Source organism: Anthonomus grandis, chromosome 3 (genome assembly GCF_022605725.1).
Source record: "Anthonomus grandis grandis chromosome 3, icAntGran1.3, whole genome shotgun sequence".
Lineage (NCBI taxonomy): Eukaryota > Metazoa > Arthropoda > Insecta > Coleoptera > Curculionidae > Anthonomus > Anthonomus grandis.
Window position 1 is genome coordinate 1129374 of NC_065548.1, and position 20170 is coordinate 1149543.

The 20170-nt window shown below is 27.6% G+C and overlaps 2 protein-coding genes across 2 annotated transcripts in view; both read right to left on the reverse strand.

Moving 5' to 3' along the window:
• LOC126734705 (agrin) overlaps window positions 1-20170 on the reverse strand; it is a 323970-nt gene that overhangs the window by 183085 nt on the left and 120715 nt on the right. The window lies entirely within an intron of this gene.
• LOC126734704 (uncharacterized) overlaps window positions 1-20170 on the reverse strand; it is a 228845-nt gene that overhangs the window by 80080 nt on the left and 128595 nt on the right. Inside the window, exon 8 of the mRNA XM_050438420.1 lies at window positions 314-614. Within this exon, the coding sequence (XP_050294377.1) occupies window positions 314-614 (301 nt within the window). The remainder of the gene's footprint in view (window positions 1-313; window positions 615-20170) is intronic.

The following is a 20170-nucleotide window of genomic DNA, read 5'->3' on the forward strand; positions in this document are numbered from 1 at the left end:
GACGTTATAACACTTAGAAACCCATTACTTATAAAGCTATAGCATCAAATGGAAATGTTCTTTTCTATACAGGCAGTATTATAAAAGGCAATTTCCATCGACGTTCTACCATTGCCAAATAAGTAAAATTAGAATTTACCAACTCAATAAAACAAGCTACTCACTATAAATCTTGCACGGTCACGTTTACCACAATAATGCACTTTATTGCCCCATTTAAATAAACCGTTTATCCTAAACACACACACACGCGCCACCCACAAAACCGCAATTTATTAAACAAATAAATAAATAAATAAACAAAAGTACAAACCACGATAGTCGCCTGCGGCGCTTTATTCCGTCCCGCCAAATGTACTGGATTCTCCAACGGATTCGTGGTGACATTTATAGGAGACGCGTTTGACGTGCCGTGGTGGTGGTGGTTCGTGGCAGGTGATGAGTTTCCTCCACCTCCACCACCTCCAAGACCTCCCATTTCCAATTTGGCCCCCACCTCCCTTAAGCATTTATTCAAACAGACGCTCCCGCGTTTTTCGGCGAGCGCCGCGACGATCGCGGGCGTCGCCGACAACGTGTCTAGGATGCTGCTGCGACGTCGTTCGAACGATTCACTGCAACAATAAAAATGGAATTTTATTATTTGTTGATATTTACGTTTAAGGGACAGGGGAAAGTGTTTGTGAGTGTTTTTCGGGGTTTGGAGAGAGAGAGTGATTTGAGTCAAACATGGTGTAAATGAAGGGTGTAAGAGAGAGTTGGGAGTTAAATATTATTAAATTATACATTATCGCTGATATATCGATATACCAAATAAACTCGAAAACACTATTTCCAGACGATCCAAGCACTATTAATAAAATGAAAAAATTATATAGAAAACAGAGGAAAAAATTAAATACTCATTTATATATCCCTATCTCAGTCTGAAAATTAGAGAAGGATGGGAATAAAGTGATATTTTTCGGGTACAATTAGACCCCATAAACCCGAAAAACACTATTTCCAGACGATCCAGACACTATTAAAAAAATTAAAAAATTATATAGAAAATAGAGGAAAAAATTAAATTCCCATTTATATATCCTTATCTCAGTCTGAAAATTAGAGAAGGATGGGAATAAAGTGATATTTTTCGGGTACAATTAGACCAAATAAACCCGAAAAACACTATTTCCAGACGATCCAGACACTATTAAAAAAATTAAAAAATTATATAGAAAATAGAGGAAAAAATTAAATTCTCATTTAAATATCCTTATCTCAGTCTGAAAATTAGAGAAGGATGGGAATAAAGCGATATTTTTCGGGTATAATTAGACCCAATATACCCGAAAAACACTATTTCCAGACGATCCAGACACTATTAAAAAAATTAAAAAATGATATAGAAAATAGAGGAAAAAATTAAATTCCCATTTATATATCCTTATCTCAGTCTGAAAATTAAAGAAGGATGGGAATAAAGTGATATTTTTCGGGTACAATTAGACCAAATAAACCCGAAAAACACTATTTCCAGACGATCCAGACACTATTAAAAAAATTAAAAAATGATATAGAAAATAGAGGAAAAAATTAAATTCTCATTTAAATATCCTTATCTCAGTCTGAAAATTAGAGAAGGATGGGAATAAAGTGATATTTTTCGGGTATAATTAAATCAAATAAACCCGAAAAACACTATTTCCAGACGATCCAGACCCTATTAATAAAATGAAAAAATGATATAGAAAATAGAGGAAAAAATTAAATTCTCATTTATATATCCTTATCTCAGTCTGAAAATTAGAGAGGGATGGGAATAAAGTGATATTTTTCGGGTATAATTAAATCAAATAAACCCGAAAAACACTATTTCCAGACGATCCAGACACTAATAAAAAAATTAAAAAATGATATAGAAAATAGAGGAAAAAATTAATTTCTCATTTATATATCCTTATCTCAGTCTGAAAATTAGAGAAGGATGGGAATAAAGTGATATTTTTCGGGTATAATTAAATCAAATAAACCCGAAAAACACTATTTCCAGACGATCCAGACACTAATAAAAAAATTAAAAAATGATATAGAAAATAGAGGAAAAAATTAATTTCTCATTTATATATCCTTATCTCAGTCCGAAAATTAGAGAAGGATGGGAATAAAATGATATTTTTTGGGTATAATTGGACCAAATAAACCCGAAAAACACTATTTCCAGACGATCCAGACACTATTAATAAAATTAAAAAATGATATAGAAAATAGAGGAAAAAATTAAATTCTCATTTATATATCCTTATCTCAGTCTGAAAATTAGAGAAGGATGGGAATAAAGTGATATTTTTCGGGTATAATTAAATCAAATAAACCCGAAAAACACTATTTCCAGACGATCCAGACACTATTAATAAAATGAAAAAATGATATAGAAAATAGAGGAAAAAATTAAATTCTCATTTATATATCCTTATCTCAGTCTGAAAATTAGAGAAGGATGGGAATAAAATGATATTTTTTGGGTATAATTGGACCAAATAAACCCGAAAAACACTATTTCCAGACGATCCAGACACTATTAATAAAATTAAAAAATGATATAGAAAATAGAGGAAAAAATTAAATTCTCATTTATATATCCTTATCTCAGTCTGAAAATTAGAGAAGGATGGGGAATAAAGTGATATTTTTCGGGTATAATTAAATCAAATAAACCCGAAAAACACTATTTCCAGACGATCCAGACACTATTAATAAAATGAAAAAATGATATAGAAAATAGAGGAAAAAATTAAATTCTCATTTATATATCCTTATCTCAGTCTGAAAATTAGAGAAGGATGGGAATAAAGTGATATTTTTCGGGTATAATTAAATCAAATAAACCCGAAAAACACAATTTCCAGACGATCCAGAGACTATTAAAAAATTAAAAAATGATATAGAAAATAGAGGAAAAATTAAATTCTCATTTATATATCCTTATCTCAGTCTGAAAATTAGAGAAGGATGGGAATAAAGTGATATTTTTCGGGTATAATTAAATCAAATAAACCCGAAAAACACTATTTCCAGACGATCCAGACACTATTAATAAAATGAAAAAATGATATAGAAAATAGAGGAAAAAATTAAATTCTCATTTATATATCCTTATCTCAGTCTGAAAATTAGAGAAGGATGGGAATAAAGTGATATTTTTCGGGTATAATTAAATCAAATAAACCTGAAAAACACTATTTCCAGACGATCCAGACACTATTAAAAAAATTAAAAAATGATATAGAAAATAGAGGAAAAAATTAAATTCTCATTTATATATCCTTATCTCAGTCCGAAAAATTAGAGAAGGATGGGAATAAAATGATATTTTTCGGGTATAATTAGACCAAATAAACCCAAAAAACACTATTCCAGACGATCCAGACACTATTAATAAAATGAAAAAATGATATAGAAAATAGAGGAAAAATTTAAATTCTCATTTATATATCCTTATCTCAGTCTGAAAATTAGAGAAGGATGGAATAAAGTGATATTTTTCGGATATAATTAAATCAAATAAACCCGAAAAACACAATTTCCAGACGATCCAGAGACTATTAAAAAAATTAAAAAATGATATAGAAAATAGAGAAAAAAATTAATTTCTCATTTATATATCCTTATCTCAGTCCGAAAATTAGAGAAGGATGGAAATAAAATGATATTTTGCGAGTATAATTGGACCAAATAAACCCGAAAAACACTATTTCCAGACGATCCAGACACTATTATTAAAATTAAAAAATTATATAGAAAATGAAGGAAAAAATTAAATTCTCATTTATATATCCTTATCTCAGTCCGAAAATTAGAGAAGGATGGGAATAAAATGATATTTTTTGGGTATAATTGGACCAAATAAACCCGAAAAACACTATTTCCAGACGATCCAGACACTATTAAAAAAATTAAAAAATGATATAGAAAATAGAGGAAAAAATTAAATTCTCATTTATATATCCTTATCTCAGTCCGAAAATTAGAGAAGGATGGGAATAAAATGATATTTTTCGGGTATAATTGGACCAAATAAACCCGAAAAACACTATTTCCAGACGATCCAGACACTATTAATAAAATGAAAAAATGATATAGAAAATAGAGGAAAAAATTAAATTCTCATTTATATATCCTTATCTCAGTCTGAAAATTAGAGAAGGATGGGAATAAAGTGATATTTTTCGGGTATAATTAAATCAAATAAACCCGAAAAACACTATTTCCAGACGATCCAGACCCCATTAATAAAATGAAAAAATGATAGAGAAAATAGAGGAAAAAATTAAATTCTCATTTATATATCCTTATCTCAGTCTGAAAATAAGAGGAGGATGGGAATAAAGTGATATTTTTCGGGTATAATTAGACCCAGTAAACCCGAAAAACACTATTTCCAGACGATCCAGACACTATTAAAAAAATTAAAAAATGATATAGAAAATAGAGGAAAAAATTAATTTCTCATTTATATATACTTATCTCAGTCCGAAAATTAGAGAAGGATGGGAATAAAATGATATTTTTCGGGTATAATTAGACCCAATAAACCCGAAAAACACTATTTCCAGACGATCCAGACACTATTAAAAAAATTAAAAAATGATATAGAAAATAGAGGAAAAAATTAAATTCTCATTTATATATCCTTATCTCAGTCCGAAAATTAGAGAAGGATGGGAATAAAATGATATTTTTCGGGTATAATTGGACCAAATAAACCCGAAAAACACTATTTCCAGACGATCCAGACACTATTAATAAAATGAAAAAATGATATAGAAAATAGAGGAAAAAATTAAATTCTCATTTATATATCCTTATCTCAGTCTGAAAATTAGAGAAGGATGGGAATAAAGTGATATTTTTCGGGTATAATTAAATCAAATAAACCCGAAAAACACTATTTCCAGACGATCCAGACCCTATTAATAAAATGAAAAAATGATATAGAAAATAGAGGAAAAAATTAAATTCTCATTTATATATCCTTATCTCAGTCCGAAAATTAGAGAAGGATGGGAATAAAATGATATTTTTCGGGTATAATTGGACCAAATAAACCCGAAAAACACTATTTCCAGACGATCCAGATACTATTAATAAAATGAAAAAATGATATATAAAATAGAGGAAAAAATTAATTTCTCATTTATATATCCTTATCTCAGTCCGAAAATTAGAGAAGGATGGGAATAAAATGATATTTTTTGGGTATAATTGGACCAAATAAACCCGAAAAACACTATTTCCAGACGATCTAGACACTATTAAAAAAATTAAAAAATGATATAGAAAATAGAGGAAAAAATTAAATTCTCATTTATAAATCCTTATCTCAGTCCGAAAATTAGAGAAGGATGGGAATAAAATGATATTTTTTGGGTATAATTGGACCAAATAAACCCGAAAAACACTATTTCCAGACGATCCAGACACTATTAAAAAAATTAAAAAATGATATAGAAAATAGAGGAAAAAATTAAATTCTCATTTATATATCCTTATCTCAGTCCGAAAATTAGAGAAGGATGGGAATAAAATGATATTTTTCGGGTATAATTGGACCAAATAAACCCGAAAAACACTATTTCCAGACGATCCAGACACTATTAATAAAATGAAAAAATGATATAGAAAATAGAGGAAAAAATTAAATTCTCATTTATATATCCTTATCTCAGTCTGAAAATTAGAGAAGGATGGGAATAAAGTGATATTTTTCGGGTATAATTAAATCAAATAAACCCGAAAAACACTATTTCCAGACGATCCAGACCCTATTAATAAAATGAAAAAATGATATAGAAAATAGAGGAAAAAATTAAATTCTCATTTATATATCCTTATCTCAGTCCGAAAATTAAAGAAGGATGGGAATAAAATGATATTTTTCGGGTATAATTGGACCAAATAAACCCGAAAAACACTATTTCCAGACGATCCAGACACTATTAAAAAAATTAAAAAATGATATAGAAAATAGAGGAAAAAATTAAATTCTCATTTATATATCCTTATCTCAGTCCGAAAATTAGAGAAGGATGGGAATAAAATGATATTTTTCGGGTATAATTGGACCAAATAAACCCGAAAAACACTATTTCCAGATGATCCAGACACTATTAATAAAATGAAAAAATGATATATAAAATAGAGGAAAAAATTAAATTCTCATTTATATATCCTTATCTCAGTCTGAAAATTAGAGAAGGATGGGAATAAAGTGATATTTTTCGGGTATAATTAAATCAAATAAACCCGAAAAACACTATTTCCAGACGATCCAGACCCTATTAATAAAATGAAAAAATGATATAGAAAATAGAGGAAAAAATTAAATTCTCATTTATATATCCTTATCTCAGTCTGAAAATTAGAGAAGGATGGGAATAAAATGATATTTTTTGGGTATAATTGGACCAAATAAACCCGAAAAACACTATTTCCAGACGATCCAGACACTATTAATAAAATTAAAAAATGATATAGAAAATAGAGGAAAAAATTAAATTCTCATTTATATATCCTTATCTCAGTCTGAAAATTAGAGAAGGATGGGAATAAAGTGATATTTTTCGGGTATAATTAAATCAAATAAACCCGAAAAACACTATTTCCAGACGATCCAGACCCTATTAATAAAATGAAAAAATGATATAGAAAATAGAGGAAAAAATTAAATTCTCATTTATATATCCTTATCTCAGTCCGAAAATTAAAGAAGGATGGGAATAAAATGATATTTTTCGGGTATAATTGGACCAAATAAACCCGAAAAACACTATTTCCAGACGATCCAGACACTATTAAAAAAATTAAAAAATGATATAGAAAATAGAGGAAAAAATTAAATTCTCATTTATATATCCTTATCTCAGTCCGAAAATTAGAGAAGGATGGGAATAAGGTGATATTTTTCGGGTATAATTAAATCAAATAAACCCGAAAAACACTATTTCCAGACGATCCAGACACTAATAAAAAAATTAAAAAATGATATAGAAAATAGAGGAAAAAATTAATTTCTCATTTATATATCCTTATCTCAGTCCGAAAATTAGAGAAGGATGGGAATAAAATGATATTTTTTGGGTATAATTGGACCAAATAAACCCGAAAAACACTATTTCCAGACGATCCAGACACTATTAAAAAAATTAAAAAATGATATAGAAAATAGAGGAAAAAATTAAATTCTCATTTATATATCCTTATCTCAGTCCGAAAATTAGAGAAGGATGGGAATAAAATGATATTTTTTGGGTATAATTGAACCAAATAAACCCGAAAAACACTATTTCCAGACGATCCAGACACTATTAAAAAAATTAAAAAATGATATAGAAAATAGAGGAAAAAATTAAATTCTCATTTATATATCCTTATCTCAGTCCGAAAATTAGAGAAGGATGGGAATAAAATGATATTTTTCGGGTATAATTGGACCAAATAAACCCGAAAAACACTATTTCCAGACGATCCAGACACTATTAATAAAATGAAAAAATGATATAGAAAATAGAGGAAAAAATTAAATTCTCATTTATATATCCTTATCTCAGTCTGAAAATTAGAGAAGGATGGGAATAAAGTGATATTTTTCGGGTATAATTAAATCAAATAAACCCGAAAAACACTATTTCCAGACGATCCAGACCCTATTAATAAAATGAAAAAATGATATAGAAAATAGAGGAAAAAATTAAATTCTCATTTATATATCCTTATCTCAGTCCGAAAATTAGAGAAGGATGGGAATAAAATGATATTTTTCGGGTATAATTGGACCAAATAAACCCGAAAAACACTATTTCCAGACGATCCAGACACTATTAATAAAATGAAAAAATGATATATAAAATAGAGGAAAAAATTAAATTCTCATTTATATATCCTTATCTCAGTCTGAAAATTAGAGAAGGATGGGAATAAAGTGATATTTTTCGGGTATAATTAAATCAAATAAACCCGAAAAACACTATTTCCAGACGATCCAGACCCTATTAATAAAATGAAAAAATGATATAGAAAATAGAGGAAAAAATTAAATTCTCATTTATATATCCTTATCTCAGTCCGAAAATTAAAGAAGGATGGGAATAAAGTGATAATTTTCGGGTATAATTAAATCAAATAAACCCGAAAAACACTATTTCCAGACGATCCAGACCCTATTAATAAAATGAAAAAATGATATAGAAAATAGAGGAAAAAATTAAATTCTCATTTATATATCCTTATCTCAGTCTGAAAATTAAAGAGGGATGGGAATAAAGTGATATTTTTCGGGTATAATTAGACCCAATAAACCCGAAAAACATTATTTCCAGACGATCCAGACACTAATAAAAAAATTAAAATATGATATAGAAAATAGAGGAAAAAATTAAATTCTCATTTATATATCCTTATCTCAGTCTGAAAATTAGAGAAGGATGGGAATAAAGTGATATTTTTCGGGTATAATTAAATCAAATAAACCCGAAAAACACTATTTCCAGACGATCCAGACCCTATTAATAAAATGAAAAAATGATATAGAAAATAGAGGAAAAAATTAAATTCTCATTTATATATCCTTATCTCAGTCTGAAAATTAAAGAGGGATGGGAATAAAGTGATATTTTTCGGGTATAATTAGACCCAATAAACCCGAAAAACATTATTTCCAGACGATCCAGACACTAATAAAAAAATTAAAATATGATATAGAAAATAGAGGAAAAAATTAATTTCTCATTTATATATCCTTATCTCAGTCCGAAAATTAGAGAAGGATGGGAATAAAATGATATTTTTTGGGTATAATTGGACCAAATAAACCCGAAAAACACTATTTCCAGACGATCCAGACACTATTAAAAAAATTAAAAAATGATATAGAAAATAGAGGAAAAAATTAAATTCTCATTTATATATCCTTATCTCAGTCTGAAAATTAGAGAAGGATGGGAATAAAGTGATATTTTTCGGGTATAATTAAATCAAATAAACCCGAAAAACACTATTTCCAGACGATCCAGACACTATTAAAGAAATTAAAAAATGATATAGAAAATAGAGGAAAAAATTAAATTCTCATTTATATATCCTTATCTCAGTCTGAAAATTAGAGAGGGATGGGAATAAGGTGATATTTTTCGGGTATAATTAGACCCAATAAACCAGAAAAACACTATTTCCAGACGATCCAGACACTAATAAAAAAATTAAAAAATGATATAGAAAATAGAGGAAAAAATTAATTTCTCATTTATATATCCTTATCTCAGTCCGAAAATTAGAGAAGGATGGGAATAAAATGATATTTTTTGGGTATAATTGGACAAAATAAACCCGAAAAACACTATTTCCAGACGATCCAGACACTATTAAAAAAATTAAAAAATGATATAAAAAAAAGAGGAAAAAATTAAATTCTCATTTATATATCCTTATCTCAGTCCGAAAATTAGAGAAGGATGGGAATAAGGTGATATTTTTCGGGTATAATTAAATCAAATAAAGCCGAAAAACACTATTTCCAGACGATCCAGACACTAATAAAAAAATTAAAAAATGATATAGAAAATAGAGGAAAAAATTAATTTCTCATTTATATATCCTTATCTCAGTCCGAAAATTAGAGAAGGATGGGAATAAAATGATATTTTTTGGGTATAATTGGACCAAATAAACCCGAAAAACTTTATTTCCAGACGATCCAGACACTATTAAAAAAATTAAAAAATGATATAGAAAATAGAGGAAAAAATTAAATTCTCATTTATATATCCTTATCTCAGTCCGAAAATTAAAGAAGGATGGGAATAAAATGATATTTTTCGGGTATAATTGGACCAAATAAACCCGAAAAACACTATTTCCAGACGATCCAGACACTATTAAAAAAATTAAAAAATGATATAGAAAATAGAGGAAAAAATTAAATTCTCATTTATATATCCTTATCTCAGTCCGAAAATTAGAGAAGGATGGGAATAAAATGATATTTTTTGGGTATAATTGGACCAAATAAACCCGAAAAACACTATTTCCAGACGATCCAGACACTATTAAAAAAATTAAAAAATGATATAGAAAATAGAGGAAAAAATTAAATTCTCATTTATATATCCTTATCTCAGTCCGAAAATTAGAGAAGGATGGGAATAAAATGATATTTTTCGGGTATAATTGGACCAAATAAACCCGAAAAACACTATTTCCAGACGATCCAGACACTATTAATAAAATGAAAAAATGATATAGAAAATAGAGGAAAAAATTAAATTCTCATTTATATATCCTTATCTCAGTCTGAAAATTAGAGAAGGATGGGAATAAAGTGATATTTTTCGGGTATAATTAAATCAAATAAACCCGAAAAACACTATTTCCAGACGATCCAGACCCTATTAATAAAATGAAAAAATGATATAGAAAATAGAGGAAAAAATTAAATTCTCATTTATATATCCTTATCTCAGTCCGAAAATTAGAGAAGGATGGGAATAAAATGATATTTTTCGGGTATAATTGGACCAAATAAACCCGAAAAACACTATTTCCAGACGATCCAGACACTATTAATAAAATGAAAAAATGATATATAAAATAGAGGAAAAAATTAAATTCTCATTTATATATCCTTATCTCAGTCTGAAAATTAGAGAAGGATGGGAATAAAGTGATATTTTTCGGGTATAATTAAATCAAATAAACCCGAAAAACACTATTTCCAGACGATCCAGACCCTATTAATAAAATGAAAAAATGATATAGAAAATAGAGGAAAAAATTAAATTCTCATTTATATATCCTTATCTCAGTCTGAAAATTAAAGAGGGATGGGAATAAAGTGATATTTTTCGGGTATAATTAGACCCAATAAACCCGAAAAACATTATTTCCAGACGATCCAGACACTAATAAAAAAATTAAAATATGATATAGAAAATAGAGGAAAAAATTAATTTCTCATTTATATATCCTTATCTCAGTCTGAAAATTAGAGAAGGATGGGAATAAAATGATATTTTTTGGGTATAATTGGACCAAATAAACCCGAAAAACACTATTTCTAGACGATCCAGACACTATTAAAAAAATTAAAAAATGATATAGAAAATAGAGGAAAAAATTAAATTCTCATTTATATATCCTTATCTCAGTCTGAAAATTAGAGAAGGATGGGAATAAAGTGATATTTTTCGGGTATAATTGGACCAAATAAACCCGAAAAACACTATTTCCAGACGATCCAGACACTATTAATAAAATGAAAAAATGATATAGAAAATAGAGGAAAAAATTAAATTCTCATTTATATATCCTTATCTCAGTCTGAAAATTAGAGAAGGATGGGAATAAAGTGATATTTTTCGGGTATAATTAGACCCAATAAACCCGAAAAACATTATTTCCAGACGATCCAGACACTAATAAAAAAATTAAAATATGATATAGAAAATAGAGGAAAAAATTAATTTCTCATTTATATATCCTTATCTCAGTCCGAAAATTAGAGAAGGATGGGAATAAAATGATATTTTTTGGGTATAATTGGACCAAATAAACCCGAAAAACACTATTTCCAGACGATCCAGACACTATTAAAAAAATTAAAAAATGATATAGAAAATAGAGGAAAAAATTAAATTCTCATTTATATATCCTTATCTCAGTCCGAAAATTAGAGAAGGATGGGAATAAAATGATATTTTTCGGGTATAATTGGACCAAATAAACCCGAAAAACACTATTTCCAGACGATCCAGACACTATTAATAAAATGAAAAAATGATATAGAAAATAGAGGAAAAAATTAAATTCTCATTTATATATCCTTATCTCAGTCTGAAAATTAGAGAAGGATGGGAATAAAGTGATATTTTTCGGGTATAATTAAATCAAATAAACCCGAAAAACACTATTTCCAGACGATCCAGACCCTATTAATAAAATGAAAAAATGATATAGAAAATAGAGGAAAAAATTAAATTCTCATTTATATATCCTTATCTCAGTCCGAAAATTAGAGAAGGATGGGAATAAAATGATATTTTTCGGGTATAATTGGACCAAATAAACCCGAAAAACACTATTTCCAGACGATCCAGACACTATTAATAAAATGAAAAAATGATATATAAAATAGAGGAAAAAATTAAATTCTCATTTATATATCCTTATCTCAGTCTGAAAATTAGAGAAGGATGGGAATAAAGTGATATTTTTCGGGTATAATTAAATCAAATAAACCCGAAAAACACTATTTCCAGACGATCCAGACACTATTAAAGAAATTAAAAAATGATATAGAAAATAGAGGAAAAAATTAAATTCTCATTTATATATCCTTATCTCAGTCTGAAAATTAGAGAGGGATGGGAATAAGGTGATATTTTTCGGGTATAATTAGACCCAATAAACCCGAAAAACACTATTTCCAGACGATCCAGACCCTATTAATAAAATGAAAAAATGATATAGTAAATAGAGGAAAAAATTAAATTCTCATTTATATATCCTTATCTCAGTCTGAAAATTAAAGAGGGATGGGAATAAAGTGATATTTTTCGGGTATAATTAGACCCAATAAACCCGAAAAACATTATTTCCAGACGATCCAGACACTAATAAAAAAATTAAAATATGATATAGAAAATAGAGGAAAAAATTAATTTCTCATTTATATATCCTTATCTCAGTCCGAAAATTAGAGAAGGATGGGAATAAAATGATATTTTTTGGGTATAATTGGACCAAATAAACCCGAAAAACACTATTTCTAGACGATCCAGACACTATTAAAAAAATTAAAAAATGATATAGAAAATAGAGGAAAAAATTAATTTCTCATTTATATATCCTTATCTCAGTCCGAAAATTAGAGAAGGATGGGAATAAAATGATATTTTTTGGGTATAATTGGACCAAATAAACCCGAAAAACATTATTTCCAGACGATCCAGACACTAATAAAAAAATTAAAATATGATATAGAAAATAGAGGAAAAAATTAATTTCTCATTTATATATCCTTATCTCAGTCCGAAAATTAGAGAAGGATGGGAATAAAATGATATTTTTTGGGTATAATTGGACCAAATAAACCCGAAAAACACTATTTCCAGACGATCCAGACACTATTAAAAAAATTAAAAAATGATATAGAAAATAGAGGAAAAAATTAAATTCTCATTTATATATCCTTATCTCAGTCTGAAAATTAGAGAAGGATGGGAATAAAGTGATATTTTTCGGGTATAATTAAATCAAATAAACCCGAAAAACACTATTTCCAGACGATCCAGACCCTATTAATAAAATGAAAAAATGATATAGAAAATAGAGGAAAAAATTAAATTCTCATTTATATATCCTTATCTCAGTCTGAAAATTAGAGAAGGATGGGAATAAAGTGATATTTTTCGGGTATAATTAAATCAAATAAACCCGAAAAACACTATTTCCAGACGATCCAGACCCTATTAATAAAATGAAAAAATGATATAGAAAATAGAGGAAAAAATTAAATTCTCATTTATATATCCTTATCTCAGTCTGAAAATTAAAGAGGGATGGGAATAAAGTGATATTTTTCGGGTATAATTAGACCCAATAAACCCGAAAAACATTATTTCCAGACGATCCAGACACTAATAAAAAAATTAAAATATGATATAGAAAATAGAGGAAAAAATTAATTTCTCATTTATATATCCTTATCTCAGTCCGAAAATTAGAGAAGGATGGGAATAAAATGATATTTTTTGGGTATAATTGGACCAAATAAACCCGAAAAACACTATTTCTAGACGATCCAGACACTATTAAAAAAATTAAAAAATGATATAGAAAATAGAGGAAAAAATTAATTTCTCATTTATATATCCTTATCTCAGTCCGAAAATTAGAGAAGGATGGGAATAAAATGATATTTTTTGGGTATAATTGGACCAAATAAACCCGAAAAACACTATTTCCAGACGATCCAGACACTAATAAAAAAATTAAAATATGATATAGAAAATAGAGGAAAAAATTAATTTCTCATTTATATATCCTTATCTCAGTCCGAAAATTAGAGAAGGATGGGAATAAAATGATATTTTTTGGGTATAATTGGACCAAATAAACCCGAAAAACACTATTTCCAGACGATCCAGACACTATTAATAAAATGAAAAAATGATATAGAAAATAGAGGAAAAAATTAAATTCTCATTTATATATCCTTATCTCAGTCTGAAAATTAGAGAAGGATGGGAATAAAGTGATATTTTTCGGGTATAATTAAATCAAATAAACCCGAAAAACACTATTTCCAGACGATTCAGACCCTATTAATAAAATGAAAAAATGATATAGAAAATAGAGGAAAAAATTAAATTCTCATTTATATATCCTTATCTCAGTCCGAAAATTAGAGAAGGATGGGAATAAAATGATATTTTTCGGGTATAATTGGACCAAATAAACCCGAAAAACACTATTTCCAGACGATACAGACACTATTAATAAAATGAAAAAATGATATATAAAATAGAGGAAAAAATTAAATTCTCATTTATATATCCTTATCTCAGTCTGAAAATTAGAGAAGGATGGGAATAAAGTAATATTTTTCGGGTATAATTAAATCAAATAAACCCGAAAAACACTATTTCCAGACGATCCAGACCCTATTAATAAAATGAAAAAATGATATAGAAAATAGAGGAAAAAATTAAATTCTCATTTATATATCCTTATCTCAGTCCGAAAATTAAAGAAGGATGGGAATAAAGTGATAATTTTCGGGTATAATTAAATCAAATAAACCCGAAAAACACTATTTCCAGACGATCCAGACACTATTAATAAAATGAAAAAATGATATATAAAATAGAGGAAAAAATTAAATTCTCATTTATATATCCTTATCTCAGTCTGAAAATTAGAGAAGGATGGGAATAAAGTGATATTTTTCGGGTATAATTAAATCAAATAAACCCGAAAAACACTATTTCCAGACGATCCAGACCCTATTAATAAAATGAAAAAATGATATAGAAAATAGAGGAAAAAATTAATTTCTCATTTATATATCCTTATCTCAGTCCGAAAATTAGAGAAGGATGGGAATAAAATGATATTTTTTGGGTATAATTGGACAAAATAAACCCGAAAAACACTATTTCCAGACGATCCAGACACTATTAAAAAAATTAAAAAATGATATAGAAAATAGAGGAAAAAATTAAATTCTCATTTATATATCCTTATTTCAGTCCGAAAATTAAAGAAGGATGAGAATAAAATGATATTTTTCGGGTATAATTAAATCAAATAAACCCGAAAAACACTATTTCCAGACGATCCAGACCCTATTAATAAAATGAAAAAATGATATAGAAAATAGAGGAAAAAATTAATTTCTCATTTATATATCCTTATCTCAGTCCGAAAATTAGAGAAGGATGGGAATAAAATGATATTTTTTGGGTATAATTGGACCAAATAAACTTGAAAAACACTATTTCCAGACGATCCAGACACTATTAAAAAAATTAAAAAATGATATAGAAAATAGAGGAAAAAATTAAATTCTCATTTATATATCCTTATCTCAGTCTGAAAATTAGAGAAGGATGGGAATAAAGTGATATTTTTCGGGTATAATTAAATCAAATAAACCTGAAAAACACTATTTCCAGACGATCCAGACACTATTAAAAAAATTAAAAAATGATATAGAAAATAGAGGAAAAAATTAAATTCTCATTTATATATCCTTATCTCAGTCCGAAAATTAGAGAAGGATGGGAATAAAATGATATTTTTTGGGTATAATTGGACCAAATAAACCCGAAAAACACTATTTCCAGACGATCCAGACACTATTAAAAAAATTAAAAAATGATATAGAAAATAGAGGAAAAAATTAAATTCTCATTTATATATCCTTATCTCAGTCCGAAAATTAGAGAAGGATGGGAATAAAATGATATTTTTCGGGTATAATTGGACCAAATAAACCCGAAAAACACTATTTCCAGACGATCCAGACACTATTAATAAAATGAAAAAATGATATAGAAAATAGAGGAAAAAATTAAATTCTCATTTATATATCCTTATCTCAGTCTGAAAATTAGAGAAGGATGGGAATAAAGTGATATTTTTCGGGTATAATTAAATCAAATAAACCCGAAAAACACTATTTCCAGACGATCCAGACCCTATTAATAAAATGAAAAAATGATATAGAAAATAGAGGAAAAAATTAAATTCTCATTTATATATCCTTATCTCAGTCCGAAAATTAGAGAAGGATGGGAATAAAATGATATTTTTCGGGTATAATTGGACCAAATAAACCCGAAAAACACTATTTCCAGACGATCCAGACACTATTAATAAAATGAAAAAATGATATATAAAATAGAGGAAAAAATTAAATTCTCATTTATATATCCTTATCTCAGTCTGAAAATTAGAGAAGGATGGGAATAAAGTGATATTTTTCGGGTATAATTAAATCAAATAAACCCGAAAAACACTATTTCCAGACGATCCAGACCCTATTAATAAAATGAAAAAATGATATATAAAATAGAGGAAAAAATTAAATTCTCATTTATATATCCTTATCTCAGTCTGAAAATTAGAGAAGGATGGGAATAAAGTGATATTTTTCGGGTATAATTAGACCCAATAAACCCGAAAAACACTATTTCCAGACGATCCAGACCCTATTAATAAAATGAAAAAATGATATAGAAAATAGAGGAAAAAATTAATTTCTCATTTATATATCCTTATCTCAGTCCGAAAATTAGAGAAGGATGGGAATAAAATGATATTTTTTGGGTATAATTGGTATAATACATATATAATTTTTTTGGTATAATACAAATAAACTTGAAAAACACTATTTCCAGACGATCCAGACACTATTAAAAAAATTAAAAAATGATATAGAAAATAGAGGAAAAAATTAAATTCTCATTTATATATCCTTATCTCAGTCTGAAAATTAGAGAAGGATGGGAATAAAGTGATATTTTTCGGGTATAATTAAATCAAATAAACCCGAAAAACACTATTTCCAGACGATCAAGACCCTATTAAAAAAATTAAAAAATGATATAGAAAATAGAGGAAAAAATTAAATTCTCATTTATATATCCTTATCTCAGTCTGAAAATTAGAGAAGGATGGGAATAAAGTGATATTTTTCGGGTATAATTAAATCAAATAAACCCAAAAAACACTATTTCCAGACGATCCAGACACTATTAAAGAAATTAAAAAATGATATAGAAAATAGAGGAAAAAATTAAATTCTCATTTATATATCCTTATCTCAGTCTGAAAATTAGAGAGGGATGGGAATAAGGTGATATTTTTCGGGTATAATTAGACCCAATAAACCCGAAAAACACTATTTCCAGACGATCCAGACACTAATAAAAAAATTAAAAAATGATATAGAAAATAGAGGAAAAAATTAAATTCTCATTTATATATCCTTATTTCAGTCCGAAAATTAGAGAAGGATGGGAATAAAATGATATTTTTCGGGTATAATTGGACCAAATAAACCCGAAAAACACTATTTCCAGACGATCCAGACACTATTAATAAAATGAAAAAATGATATAGAAAATAGAGGAAAAAATTAAATTCTCATTTATATATCCTTATCTCAGTCTGAAAATTAGAGAAGGATGGGAATAAAGTGATATTTTTCGGGTATAATTAAATCAAATAAACCCGAAAAACACTATTTCCAGACGATCCAGACCCTATTAATAAAATGAAAAAATGATATAGAAAATAGAGGAAAAAATTAAATTCTCATTTATATATCCTTATCTCAGTCCGAAAATTAGAGAAGGATGGGAATAAAATGATATTTTTCGGGTATAATTGGACCAAATAAACCCGAAAAACACTATTTCCAGACGATCCAGACACTATTAATAAAATGAAAAAATGATATATAAAATAGAGGAAAAAATTAAATTCTCATTTATATATCCTTATCTCAGTCTGAAAATTAGAGAAGGATGGGAATAAAATGATATTTTTCGGGTATAATTGGACCAAATAAACCCGAAAAACACTATTTCCAGACGATCCAGACACTATTAATAAAATGAAAAAATGATATATAAAATAGAGGAAAAAATTAAATTCTCATTTATATATCCTTATCTCAGTCCGAAAATTAGAGAGGGATGGGAATAAAGTGATATTTTTCGGGTATAATTAGACCCAATAAACCCGAAAAACACTATTTCCAGACGATCCAGACCCTATTAATAAAATGAAAAAATGATATAGAAAATAGAGGAAAAAATTAATTTCTCATTTATATATCCTTATCTCAGTCCGAAAATTAGAGAAGGATGGGAATAAAATGATATTTTTTGGGTATAATTGGACCAAATAAACCCGAAAAACACTATTTCCAGACGATCCAGACACTATTAAAAAAATTAAAAAATGATATAGAAAATAGAGGAAAAAATTAAATTCTCATTTATATATCCTTATCTCAGTCTGAAAATTAGAGAGGGATGGGAATAAAGTGATATTTTTCGGGTATAATTAGACCCAATAAACCCGAAAAACACTATTTCCAGACGATCCAGACACTAATAAAAAAATTGAAAAAATGATATAGAAAATAGAGGAAAAACTTAAATTCTCATTTATATATCCTTATCTCAGTCTGAAAATTAGAGAAGGATGGGAATAAAGTGATATTTTTCGGGTATAATTAAATCAAATAAACCCGAAAAACACTATTTCCAGACGATCCAGACCCTATTAATAAAATGAAAAAATGATATAGAAAATAGAGGAAAAAATTAAATTCTCATTTATATATCCTTATCTCAGTCCGAAAATTAGAGAAGGATGGGAATAAAGTGATATTTTTCGGGTATAATTGGACCAAATAAACCCGAAAAACACTATTTCCAGACGATCCAGACACTATTAATAAAATGAAAAAATGATATAGAAAATAGAGGAAAAAATTAAATTCTCATTTATATATCCTTATCTCAGTCTGAAAATTAGAGAAGGATGGGAATAAAGTGATATTTTTCGGGTATAATTAGACCCAATAAACCCGAAAAACATTATTTCCAGACGATCCAGACACTAATAAAAAAATTAAAATATGATATAGAAAATAGAGGAAAAAATTAATTTCTCATTTATATATCCTTATCTCAGTCCGAAAATTAGAGAAGGATGGGAATAAAATGATATTTTTTGGGTATAATTGGACCAAATAAACCCGAAAAACACTATTTCCAGACGATCCAGACACTATTAAAAAAATTAAAAAATGATATAGAAAATAGAGGAAAAAATTAAATTCTCATTTATATATCCTTATCTCAGTCCGAAAATTAGAGAAGGATGGGAATAAAATGATATTTTTCGGGTATAATTGGACCAAATAAACCCGAAAAACACTATTTCCAGACGATCCAGACACTATTAATAAAATGAAAAAATGATATAGAAAATAGAGGAAAAAATTAAATTCTCATTTATATATCCTTATCTCAGTCTGAAAATTAGAGAAGGATGGGAATAAAGTGATATTTTTCGGGTATAATTAAATCAAATAAACCCGAAAAACACTATTTCCAGACGATCCAGACCCTATTAATAAAATGAAAAAATGATATAGAAAATAGAGGAAAAAATTAAATTCTCATTTATATATCCTTATCTCAGTCCGAAAATTAGAGAAGGATGGGAATAAAATGATATTTTTCGGGTATAATTGGACCAAATAAACCCGAAAAACACTATTTCCAGACGATCCAGACACTATTAATAAAATGAAAAAATGATATATAAAATAGAGGAAAAAATTAAATTCTCATTTATATATCCTTATCTCAGTCTGAAAATTAGAGAAGGATGGGAATAAAGTGATATTTTTCGGGTATAATTAAATCAAATAAACCCGAAAAACACTATTTCCAGACGATCCAGACACTATTAAAGAAATTAAAAAATGATATAGAAAATAGAGGAAAAAATTAAATTCTCATTTATATATCCTTATCTCAGTCTGAAAATTAGAGAGGGATGGGAATAAGGTGATATTTTTCGGGTATACTCTCACGAGATGTGT